This window comes from Dromaius novaehollandiae, chromosome 1 (assembly GCF_036370855.1).
Source record: "Dromaius novaehollandiae isolate bDroNov1 chromosome 1, bDroNov1.hap1, whole genome shotgun sequence".
Lineage (NCBI taxonomy): Eukaryota > Metazoa > Chordata > Aves > Casuariiformes > Dromaiidae > Dromaius > Dromaius novaehollandiae.
The window spans coordinates 202,586,391-202,598,331 of NC_088098.1; the positions used below are offsets into that span (position 1 = coordinate 202,586,391).

Consider the following 11,941-nt stretch of genomic DNA (forward strand, 5'->3'; position numbering starts at 1 on the left):
GATTGTCAAAAGTTTTCCCTTCCAAGTGGCTTTTGTTTCTCTTGTGCTCTGTTTGTATTTACAGAAAATACCTGCAGTCATGATCATGTTGTCCATGATTTTAGAATATAGAAAGGTACTGCACCAGACTGCATTTTTCACAAGCAATGGTTGCATATAAATACAGCAATGAAATAGCCTGCGGAATACAAGAAAACAGTAGCCCCAACGACATTCTTTTTAAATAGGCAATTACACACCAGGCGCCCAATTTCTAAATATATATATTTAAAAATAAATTACAGGAGTTAAGCAACTGAATGCTTTCAAAAATCTAGCTATTGGGCAAAAGAATGTGAACCTGTTCACACTGCACAAAATCTGATTCCTACTAGTCTCTTAATTATAATGGCTTCCATTCTGCAATCCCTACTCAGATAAAGTTGCCATTTAAATCACACAGCTCTGACTGGGGAAAGAACTGCAGGACAAGGGCCAATATTTGAACTGGAATTTGTTAATGTTAGTATAGCTGGCCAAAGCCCAGCAAGGAAAGCAGCTTGTTAATATGCATCCATGTACTCCCCACTGAGGTCAACATAAAGCTCATCTACAGTCACCTTTTACGGAGCCTAGAAAAGAGGGAGGATGGGCTGGGTCTTTACACCGCAGAGCCAACATAAAGGTGATGCATATCTGACACTCTGGTTTCATCTTCTTACCATAAGCAACCAGAAATAAAATAAATAGCTGCAATTATTTGAACAAGTCGCGCAGATGCTTCACCAGGACTATGAAGGAAACAAACTGAAAAGAAACACAGCCCTTCCCCAAAAAGTAACGCTATTGAGACAAGACAGCTGACCCATACAAAGTCATGTAGATAAGGCAGAGTTTCCAAAGTACTCAGGAATAAGCAGTTGCCAGTGGGAAGGTAGGTGCTGCTAAGTACTCTGGAAAATACTAGAATGTCCTCTGAATGCCAAAATGCCTCTCTACTTGAACTTGGGTGCCTGAAAATAGGCATTACTTTTACAGAATTTTTCAGAGTATCCAGCCCCTAATACAATTGAATCTATACTAGTATTGGTAAAGGCCAGCAAGATCTTTAAACAAAAAGAAATTAAGATTATGCAAGGACCCAAACTAGATAGAGGAAGTTAATGGAACGAAGTTAATGGAACTTCTGTGAAAATGGTTAAAAGTAAACCAACACCAAAATTTGGAACTAGACTCTGAGATCAGGTACTTTTGAGTAAATTTAAAGATATTTTCCTGAATTTGAAAGATTTACACAAGAACACATTGTCATGGTTTAGCTTCATGTCCTGACACATAACTGAGATATGAGTATGCCCATCTAAGTTGCAGAAGCTCCTGCCCATGCTGACAAAGAGATGTTGTGCTGTTAATAATCCAAAATTATTGCCTCAAGCCAACTATACTGAAGAACAGCACTCTACAGCAGAGGCCAATTTTTCATTTTAATTATACTAGTGCAATCTTACCGATTTCTTCAGGTTTGCCCTAGCATAAATTTCATCTCCTTTACATCTAGTCATACAGCCATATTAATATTAAGGAATATGACGTAGGAGAGAAGAATATTTCGTCCAACATGTTTAAATCCGAAGAACTTCACCTGCTCACAATATGAATTTGCACAATTTATAGTAGGATCTAAAACAGTTAAGAAATCAAAGCAGACGGCTTCCTCTCTCAGGAACAAGCAAATCTCAAAACAATCAAGACCTAAAAATGAAATGTGTGAGCTATTTTGACTAGCATACAAACAGATTACAATGATAAAGCTGAAGTTAATCAATTTAATTTACTTGTTGAAGTGCTTTGTCCTAAGCAAGTACCGCACTGTGCCTGCAGAAGGAATGAAGGAACTCAGTCCTCACTGCTAATCCTCTAAAAGGAAGATGAAATTATTTCTGTAGCCTAAGCTTCCGAGTTTACAGTTTTACTCAGTCCAGTAACATGCTAGGTCAAAAGCCTTATTTCATGCCAGGGAGACAATGTTCTGTATTTTCTGAAGAGCTCTGACTGTATTTCAGTGAAAGCCCATCATTTATTTTCCCAACAATAACCTTGAAAATTAAATCCAGACTCTGATGGATTGGAACTATTGATGGTTGATTTTCTCTCTGCTGTACAGCTCTTTTACAGGAATTGCATTTACAGCCACAAAACTGTTTGAATATAGATCTTCTCACTGGTACACACATACCATCTTGCTGCGAATGACACCCAAGTACACATGTATTCTTTGATTCCATCAGCAAGTGCTAATAATAGAAACTTTAAGGGAAATTGTTCTCAATAATTGGGGTCTAGTTGGAGATAAACTCCATGGATTAAAACAAAATACTCACTTCGAACGGGCTTTTGTAAGCACTCCTGTTTTAGAAGGGTGACATTAAATCCAGTTCTGTTTTTCTAGCCAACCGGCACAACATTTGCTTCTGCAGTTCAAACCTGACTGTACAGTAAACCTTCATGGTAACCCTCAATATACTCCAAACTGCATCCTTGGGAATACCGTACTACTCCGATAGCAAAATACTACTCAGTCTTATGAAACCTGCCTTTCTAAATAAAGAAGAACACCATGTTTTTAAATAATACTGACTATTAAAGTAAGGTTACACGCCTACTGCTGAACTGAGCTGTAATTGTTAAAGAAGAATTAATAAGCAAATTTAATGAAAATCCCATTATGCTGTAGCTTAGCAAATGAAAGCTGAATCTGCTTTAAGTAAAAATGACACATACTCAGAGTTTAAAACCAATGCTACATTTGAGTCTATTTGCTAATCTTTCCGGATGCCTCAGCAGAAAAGTTAACTCCCAAATGACACGGGCTCTCCCTTGGGGCACAAGAGCTGCCAGCCGGAGCGGGGGCCCCGCGGGCAGGCTGGGCAGGAGCAGGTCCCCCCGTCCGTCCTCGAGAGCCAGCGTGGAGCCCCCTCGCCAGAGCCGGCATAGCACCTGCACCCGTGCTGGCGAGACAGCGGCAGCCCCTCTGATTTCAGGCCATCGACCCCGCACTAGTCTGGAGCTCTGGACTGCATGCTGAGAGAGTATTAAAAACCAAAAAATCAGAAAAATCAGAGAGACTAACTCTTGGAGAAAGAGGACAATTTTTTCAATATGTGAGATTTTTTACTCCAGTAGGCTTTTCTTCTTCTGAGCCACGTGACATGTAATAAGCAAGTTATCTTCTGTTCAATAGTACATAGTGGGATTAAAATCTGGTAAGAGCTGAATTGTGTGTATGATGGAACAAGAAGCGGGGTTGATTTGCCCCAAATTACACTTATTAGGAATGCATTAATCTCAGAATACACACAAAGTCAAACTGAGACTGAAAGCGAGAAGCTTTACTTCTAATATAAAACACTGACAAAACACTTGAAACATCTTTTTTTTTGCCTGTTTAGACTAATCGTGTACAAGAACTGCAAGACTTGTTATACATTAAGAATTTTTGATACCGTAACAAATATTCAGAAGCACAAGATGAGAGCTGGAGGGTGAATAGTTCTTTGTAAAATTGTACAACTACCTTTCAAAAGTACGTAAGCAGGCTTAATGTTGACTGTGTTGCTGAGATATACTAATGTAATATAGATGGTGCATGCAATGACAATTTTCTCTTGCATTCAACTAAAGAAAAAATATATACAATTCTCCCCAAATATCAATGCGTAGTTCTTGCATCTGAAATCAATTTGAAGCTAGATTTCAAATCATGAGCAAAATTTCCTGCTTATAATGTGCAAACCAATGTACTCCAATAGTTGAATGTTTCATTTTTTGTGTATTGTGTTCTGATGAGTAAGAATCTTGTACTATTCATGTTTTGCAATAATTTCAGCTATCTCTGTCAGTAAGAGAGATTCTCTGAATAATGTATGCAGTGCAAAAGAAATGAACAGGTTTAAATAAAACACACAAGTGGGAGGAGGAAAAAAAGAGGACTACATCCAAATTGATACAGATCAGACTAATTTTGGTGACCTACAGCAGAGGCTATCTGCTGAAATAACCTGTTTCATATGCATCCATGATTTAGAACAGAACTACTAATGTTATGGGTCTGTTAAACAAAAACAAAAGTGCCTAAGATAATCATTAGAAGATAGATATAAAAAAAAATCTAATTCCAAAAGTTTTGCTGGATAAACATTTGGCTATGTGCTTTTATCTACTGGAAAAAAAATATACAAGTTTTCTTTTTCCAACATTGCAGTGATTTACCCACTAATATGCCATCCATAATCCTTTGAAATACCCTGTTTACTGTCCCTAATGCATGCAATGGGCCAGGCACTGCATCTTTACAAGTAACCTCTGCAGTAAATGGAAATGGAAATAGAGGTAACTGGTCACGTCTTAGATCTTTACGCTTAAACTCACATGAATATTCACTTCAGTCCAGTAGCTCTAAGGCTTCTGTACTGTGTATTTGGGGACACGTGTGCTCTAAGTAAATTCTATGCAAATAGCAAGATCCAAAGCCACTGCTTCCACAGCAGTTCAGGAAAGAGTTATCATTTCACATGTAGGATTGTGATGGAATCACTTAACTCGGAGCTGATGAGGGGGGGTTAAATAGGTTAGAAAATCTCACACGTCTGCCCTTTTGGAGCCTCTGTGAGGCCAGCAAACTCCGTCACATGGAAGCTGGTGTCCTGCAGCTATCAGACAATTGATTTTTGCAGGATTCTGCTCATATGTAGCTTAAGGGACATGCGATATGTTCATTCAGTTGTCAGTCAGTTTGCCTATGTTTCATTAGGAGGACATTTGTTTATCAAAAAAATATTCTTCAGTATTAAAATGTTAAAGAAAAATAAGAAAGTCAGATTACTGGCACAAGATTTCAAAATATGAAATAAATGCATAAACATGTACATTTACTTTCTTCTTTTCTCTGCTTCCCCCCATACTGTACAGATTCATCATCTCTGAGTCATTAAACTCTCTAGGACTGAAGCTGGGTTCAGTTAAAAAACAAAAGATCAGGTTATGAATCACTATTTCTGTAAATGGCAGCAAATAGAAGGGGACAGGTTTTCCTCAGTTAAAACAATGCAAACAAAACATAACCAAAAGTGGTTAGAATGACAGCTGAGAATCAGCTGTGAATAGTCTAAATGAGGAAAAGTTTTGCGCAAAGCTTTTCTGAATCTAAGATATTGGAGTTTTGCAGAACTGGTTAGTTTTATATATTTGTATTTTAAAAGTATGCAAACCAGAAATAAATCACTAATGTTCTAAATGAAACACTGTGCAATTTTTTTAGTCTTAAATGTAGGAACAGCCTCTGAAATTATTTGGTAGAACTGGTTGTGTAGGCAGAATCTAAGATAACTGACTTCATCAAAAATTACTGATTTCAATATAAAAATTTTAGTCCCCTACTCCTCCACTAAAAATAAAAGTTTTGTAAAACTAGTATGTCATTTCTCTTCATAGAATACATAATCAGCATCTGCAAAATTTGACATGCCCTGTAACATTTTCTCAATGAACTACACTTGCATAAATCTGATTCCTTCCAGTTTCAAAGCACTTTTTGAAATGCTTTCTCCTTATGGAATCTGATATTGATTTTCACGCTAAACACAACTAATACGTTGCTTAATATAGAATTCACACTTAATGGGACATCAGTCTTTCCTGCATAAAATGAATGGAGCCATTTTGGCAGCTCAGAAGCTTTTCCTGTTAAATAAGGTGGCAAGGTCATCTGAAACTTGGAGAACCAAAGACTCATATAAATAAATTTAGCAATCATTCAATAAATTATACATGAAAACTGCACAATACACAGTATGTTTACAAAGTGCCGAAGAGATGACTGTGAGAAACTGAAGAGAAACATAGTATGTATTTTAAAGGCACAACAAACAGTAAGACCTTCTCCAGTATGTTTCTATTTTAAACTCACTAAGCAATGTTGCTCAGGGCATCTACTTCCAGAAGCAATTCACTCTTGAATGAAGAACAGGGATGCTAAAACTTAAAGGCCACAGAGAAAACCCATAGAACTGAATCCTGAAATCCGAATAGCAAAGTAGCAATGTTACTACAGTCTTTGGCTTTATCACGCTGTATTCCACTGCCCTACAAAGCGAAACAAATTCCTTTTTACAAGCCTGATATATGTGAAGATAAACAGAGTTAACGCTTTGCCACTCTGAGATTCAGCAGCATCCACCATGTGTTCTATCCGCTGCTGAAGGACCCTGCGGTGATCGAAACGTAGGCAGCGCAGCTAATTATACGCTGTTAAAAAAATTTAAATGTAAATGTTATCTCAGTTGGTAAGAGCATTCCTTTTTTGTTCCTCTCATGGTGTGTGTGTGTGTGTGTGTGCGCGCGCGTATATATAATATATAGTAGGAAGAGAATATTTGTTCCAGTTGAGGTGGTTTGTGAAATCAAGTAGATCGGATACTAACTTGATTTGGCACCAATGTATGGATGCATAGAGACATATCCACAGGATGTATGCATTATGAGATGATAAGAGACATTTACAACCTACAATATAAGAGCAGGGCTGCCTCAAGTGACATCACCAGATCAACTGCAGCGTCAACCAACTCAGATATATTATCCTGCACACCACTGCTTCCCTGTCTCCTTTCCAGCCATTCGGAAAGCATTTGTGATCACAAATATTACCATATATTTTCAAATACATGCAAGGCATGCCCTACCTAAAAGCAAACAAGAGTAACTGTAGGGCTTACTGACTGAACGAGACATTCATAATTTTTCTTTACAACCACAAAATTCATCTCCATAGAAACCAGAAAGCAAGAAACTACAGTAATAACACTAAAGTAAATGTCACATCAGGTTAGTCAGCACAAGGCAGGAGAGGGGATTTTGCTCCAGTTAGGAACTAACCAGGATGCTGCCCCTTTTCCTCTTCTGCAAAGGGCAGCTATACTGAAGACAGACTTACTGATGTGTTTTCAATGCAAGATGACGATGTGGTTTCCGGTTATTTTCACGACAATTTACTCGTAAGTTGGTCAGATCAATGGCACGTTTACTTACAGGCATTTGTTACAGCGAAGCTGTTAGCTGTTTCAATGTTGTCTACATGAGGAACCAAATTAAAAGGTGCTTCAGAGGCATTGGGGCTGGTGTTATGAAGAAAAATTGCTAATCGAAAAGCAGTATATTCCTGATCTGTGTTCCTGATGAAGAGACCACCTACGGAAAAAAAAGAAAAGGGCAAAAAGCAGAGGAAGCAGTGTCAATTATTTGCAAGCTACTTACTATCCTGTAACACTGAGCAACTGTCTCTCCCAAAGCTGCACAGTAAGGCTGGTCCTGACTTTAATGGATAAAGAACTAATCATATTCATAATCACAACTGCTGCCTTTAAATCACTGTCCTCAATCGATTTTAACCTCCCAGGCGCATTCCCACTTCTCTTCTGTCCTCTCAGTTTCCAGCCTTTCATACATAAATACCCAGATTTGTCATGATTACAGTGACCTTTGAAAGTGTTTAGCCTCCATCTCCCTGATACTGAACACATTGGTAAATCAGCTACTCAACAGCCTCTTACATTAAGTGGCGGGCCGATTAAGGAGAGCGATGCTTTCTGGATTAAAAAAGAAAGAAAGAAAGAAACCTCCGTGTAGGATAATCGGCACTAAACTGGAATATAATGAACTTTGCTCCTCTGCAGCCATGTGCAGGCAGGGAGCAGCTCCGCGTTATTAGCAGCATCGTTACAAGTCCACGAGAAATGATGCAGTGATGGAGCGGAGCTGGAAGGAATACAGATAACTGCGTCCCATCCGAAACACGGCGGCGGCACAGAGGCAGCAGGCGATGGGCAGAGGGTGAGGAGGGGGCACGGGACTATACGGAGAGACCTGCAAAATCCCAAACTTTCCAGCTATGAGGGGGGAAAGACGGGCAAGACTGTGTTTTGCCCCCCACCCCTGCCGGCTACTGCAACGTGCAGGGCAGCTCACCGCCATCCCTCCCCTTGCCTGGGAGCCAGGCAAGAGAAGCGGGTGCCGGAGGGGGCTGAAATTGCCCGGGGGCATCTTCCCCCCACCCCGGTCACTGCAAAACCGCACAAGCCCCTTCCCGTCCTCCAGACCCCGGAGTCGGAAGGAGCTTTGCAGAAGCTCAGCATCCTGCCCCCCCAACACAGACACCCAGACAGACGGACACACAGACACACAGACAGACTCAGGCGGGCGCGCGGGCTTTGCGCGGGGGCCAGCAGATGGGATGCTGGCGGAGGAGAAGCGGCAGGCTCCCTCCAGAGCCGCCTCTCCAACTCACTTTGCAAAGGATTGAAAGCCTTGCCAGAGGCACGCAGCCCAATGCAGCGCTTACCTATTTGCACACTGCTAGGAAAAGCTCCCATTGCTAGTCCCCAAAAGCCAGAAAACAACAAGACAAGCTGTCTGCCAGTTATCCTCATCTTCTCTCTTGCCTCTCTGTCTCGCCTTCTCCCGCTCGCTCGCTAGATGCTGCTCAGAGAGGCATTGAGGGCGAGGCGGCTACAAACAAAATCAAGAATTAAAAAAAGAAAAAAGGAGGGAGGGAGGGAGGAGAAAAAGAGAGGTTCCCTCCTTTCTTTTTGTTTTTATTTTTGTTTTAGTATTTGTTTGCAGTCCTCTCGCTCTGCCTCTCGCTCTGCCTCCCTCCTGGCCGCCGCTGCCGCCGTTTCAGCAGCCCATCGCGCCGCGCCGGGCTTTTCCCGCAGTCTCCATGGCCGGGGGAGCGGTTTCTGTCCGGCTGCAAATGTTGCACATGCAGAAGATGGTGGAGAGTTTGGCGGCGCTGGGAGCGTCTAGTGGCGGCGCGGCGCGGCGCGGGCAGGCAGACATGCGCCGTGCGCCCCCGCGCACCGCACCGCCCCGCGGAGCCGCCCCGCGTGCTGCGCTCCGCTCCGCTCCGCTCCGCTCCGCACCGCTCCGCCCCGCCCCGCCCCGCCCCGCCGAGCCGCGGAGCCGCCGCGGGCGCGGGGCTTCCTCTGCCTCGCTGCCGCGCAGCGCTTGCGCGGGGGCGCAGCGGCGGCCGAGGTTGCGGGGCGCAGGGGGCGCGGGGGCCGCAGCGCGTCCTCCGCGCCGCTGTTAAATACCGCTTTTGTGATTAACGGGGGTGGAAGGCGCGTAGCGGCGCGCGCCGCGCGGGGACGGGGCTGGCAGGGCCCCCGCGCCCTCGGAGGGGCGGGGGGAGCCTCTTGCCGCCGCCGCGGTCTGCAGCAGAGGATGGAGAAAAGCAGGGACGAGCTCCGAGCTCGGCGGTTGTGGGCACTGGTGCCAAAAGGGAAGAGAGCAAATAACGGGAAAACTTTACCGTTCCTATGCCTTTTTTTTTTTTTTTTTTCTTTTTTTGGTGGGAAAAATAATGGAGAAAGCAGAGCTTTGTCTATCTAGGCACTTCTTTTTGGTGGTTTTGGATTTTTCTTTCTGAGCCTTGGAAGTTCCCCAAAGCTGCTGCCAGAGGTCTGGGGCTATTGCAATTAATAATTAAGAGAGACATGTATAATAAATGGTAGGGAATAAAATCATCCTGCAATAGCTGTATGTCATGGGAGGGAGTTTCTCTTTCTGCATGTGGGTTCGCAGAGGGATTTTTGTCAGTCATATGGAGTGAATGGAGCATCAGTAAATTTTAAAATGTTAATTGGTAATATGGAAGAATATTGATTTTTGAGGTGAATTTTGTTGTTCTGTGTTTGAACGCATTTCTCTCAAGACCAGAGTTTTGCTTTCTTAGTCTTTTAATATATTCCATGTCCCCACGTTCTCCTCTTTTGGGGAGAAAGACACCCACTTTAATTGCTGCAGAGGGTGATAGTGATTTCTGAAGAATGATTGTGAGTTCCTCAGCGTCAACCACATACCCAGAAGAGCAAGCAAAGAGCGTTGAAAACAGATGTATAAATATATCCGCATGAGCGTATATGACTCTCTGTGTGTGCGTGTGTTTGCAAGAGTATGGAGTTCCTATAAATAAATTTCTCTTTGAAAGACTTCTTTGCAGATCAGTGGCAAACAGACCTCTCCTACATCTTTATTTTTCAGTAAGTCTATTTCCCTTTACTCTCCCTCCACATATTCCCTTCCTTCTGCTGAACTTGCAGACTTCCTTATGCTTCCCATTGCTTACCCATGGCTTCTTCTGACCTTTGCTTTTGCTGTTGAGTTTCTTTCTCCCATTCTTTCTCCTTGCCAGGTGTTCCTTTATGTCCCTAAATTCTCTTCAAAATTCAGTTCCTCCTTTCTTCCGTCCTTACGCATTTATAATTTTGACTTTGTAAATCGCAGTAAAAAATAATGAAAATGCAATGTTTTTTCCATTCTGTAATGGCTGGATGCTTCTTCACCAGTAGTAGCTGGTGAACTTGGAAACAGGTAAAACATACATTTGTTTCAAAGTACAGTCGTACGTATTCATGCTTAATATGTATAATAGATTAGAAGTTTAGATATGTCTATTACAGTGCCACAGCAAGCTATCAGCCGAATTGAGGAGTATGGTTATAGTCTTTTTCAAATATAATGGTAACATGTTCACTTAAAACTAATCTGAAAGAGCCTGGAAGGAACCATTTCATAGGATCCTTGAGTCTAATCTGACAAGGAGGCTTACCCTAAAATTCCTGCAGCAAGTCTGTAACTTCTGTACGAGTTGGAATATATATTTCATTGAAACACCCGATCTTGATTTAAAGACTTCAAGAGACAGGAAATCCATCACTTTTCTGGTAAGTTGTTCCAGTTGTTACCTACTGTCATTTGTTAAAATGTACATTTGTCTGGCTTCAGTTTCTAAAGTTGGCTATCAAAGATGAACCCAGTATTCCAGTAACGGTATCACTCAGTGCTATGCCGAGATAATCCCGTCTTCTACTTGATACTCCTCCTGCTTAGAGAGCTTGGGATCATTTTTGCCAGTCTGAAAAGTAGAGGAAAGAAAGGGGAAGAGGCCACCACAGCAATCTTGTCTAAGGGGCACAAGGCAAAAAAAGAGCCAAGTTGCAGTGTCAAAGGGGAAAAAATCCCATTTCAGCAAAGTTTGGAGAAGTGAAGGGAAGGTGATCGAGTAATTGATCAGAATGTTTATCTGAAAGAAAAACTGGAGACAGTAAAGGCAAAAGGGATGCAATCGAGATTAAGTCTGGGAGGATAGAAAAGGGAGATAAGTTGTATAATGACCCCTGCTACTCACTGCGGCATACGGCCAAGCAGGGGGAGGCCTAAAGGGAGAGTTTGGAAGTTTCCCTGGTGGTTGTCAGAAGGTTGTCATTGCATGAAGCAGCTTTTGAGTTGGGGATCTTACTTCCCCTGATTCCTCCTGGGCAGTCCGAGAAGGTTGTGGTAGTTGGTGAAGAGAGAGAAGGCAGGTCTCTGAGACCTACAATGACAAGAAGTCCAGAAATCTCAGAGAAATGAAGATATGATTGAAAAAGGTTTCACTGAATATGCAAAGAGTGAGGAGCGGATAGGCTAGAGGGGGATTGGAGAGGGACTGCTGGGTTCATGGTAGTGAATGCTTTCTTTGCCTTAGGGCACATAACAGCTCTTATTGGCCTCGCCTGGAGGCCACCGCTAGAGAGGATTTTTCAGAGCATCAAGAGAGAGGCTGTCTGTTACAGCACCTCAATGAACCCTGCCACAGAAGATGAATAAATAGGATGTAATTTCACTCCAGCAAGGATTGGAAGCTTTTGGTTGTTGTCTTGGTCAGATGGGCTTGTGTTGGACGAAATACATTTATGAAAAGACCCTGCAAGAAGAGGAAGAATATGAGAAGATTTGTGCTACAGAAGAAAGGAAGGCTGTATATTAGCCAAGAAAAATGAAACAACAGAACACAGAAGAACATATAGGCCCATTCATCTTACAGGAATCCCAGAGGAAAAGTATGGAGACATAGGTTTTTTGCAGT

At 42.2% G+C, this 11,941-nt stretch overlaps 1 protein-coding gene across 5 annotated transcripts in view; it reads right to left on the reverse strand.

Annotated features, from left to right (window-relative positions):
• GRIA4 (glutamate ionotropic receptor AMPA type subunit 4) overlaps positions 1-8,892 on the reverse strand; it is a 225,698-nt gene extending 216,806 nt beyond the window's left edge. For 2 of the 5 annotated variants that reach the window (XM_064505079.1, XM_064505080.1), the window contains exons 1-2: positions 8,375-8,891; positions 7,066-7,224 (exon numbers count right to left, since the gene is read on the reverse strand). In XM_064505079.1, coding sequence (XP_064361149.1) covers positions 7,066-7,224; positions 8,375-8,462 — 247 coding nt within the window. In that variant the 5' untranslated portion in view covers positions 8,463-8,891. Of the gene's footprint in view, positions 1-7,065; positions 7,225-8,374 lie in introns of all 5 variants that reach the window. The other 3 variants (XM_064505081.1, XM_064505082.1, XM_064505078.1) reach the window with 2 other exon arrangements.
• Between the last annotated feature and the right edge of the window lie 3,049 nt (positions 8,893-11,941).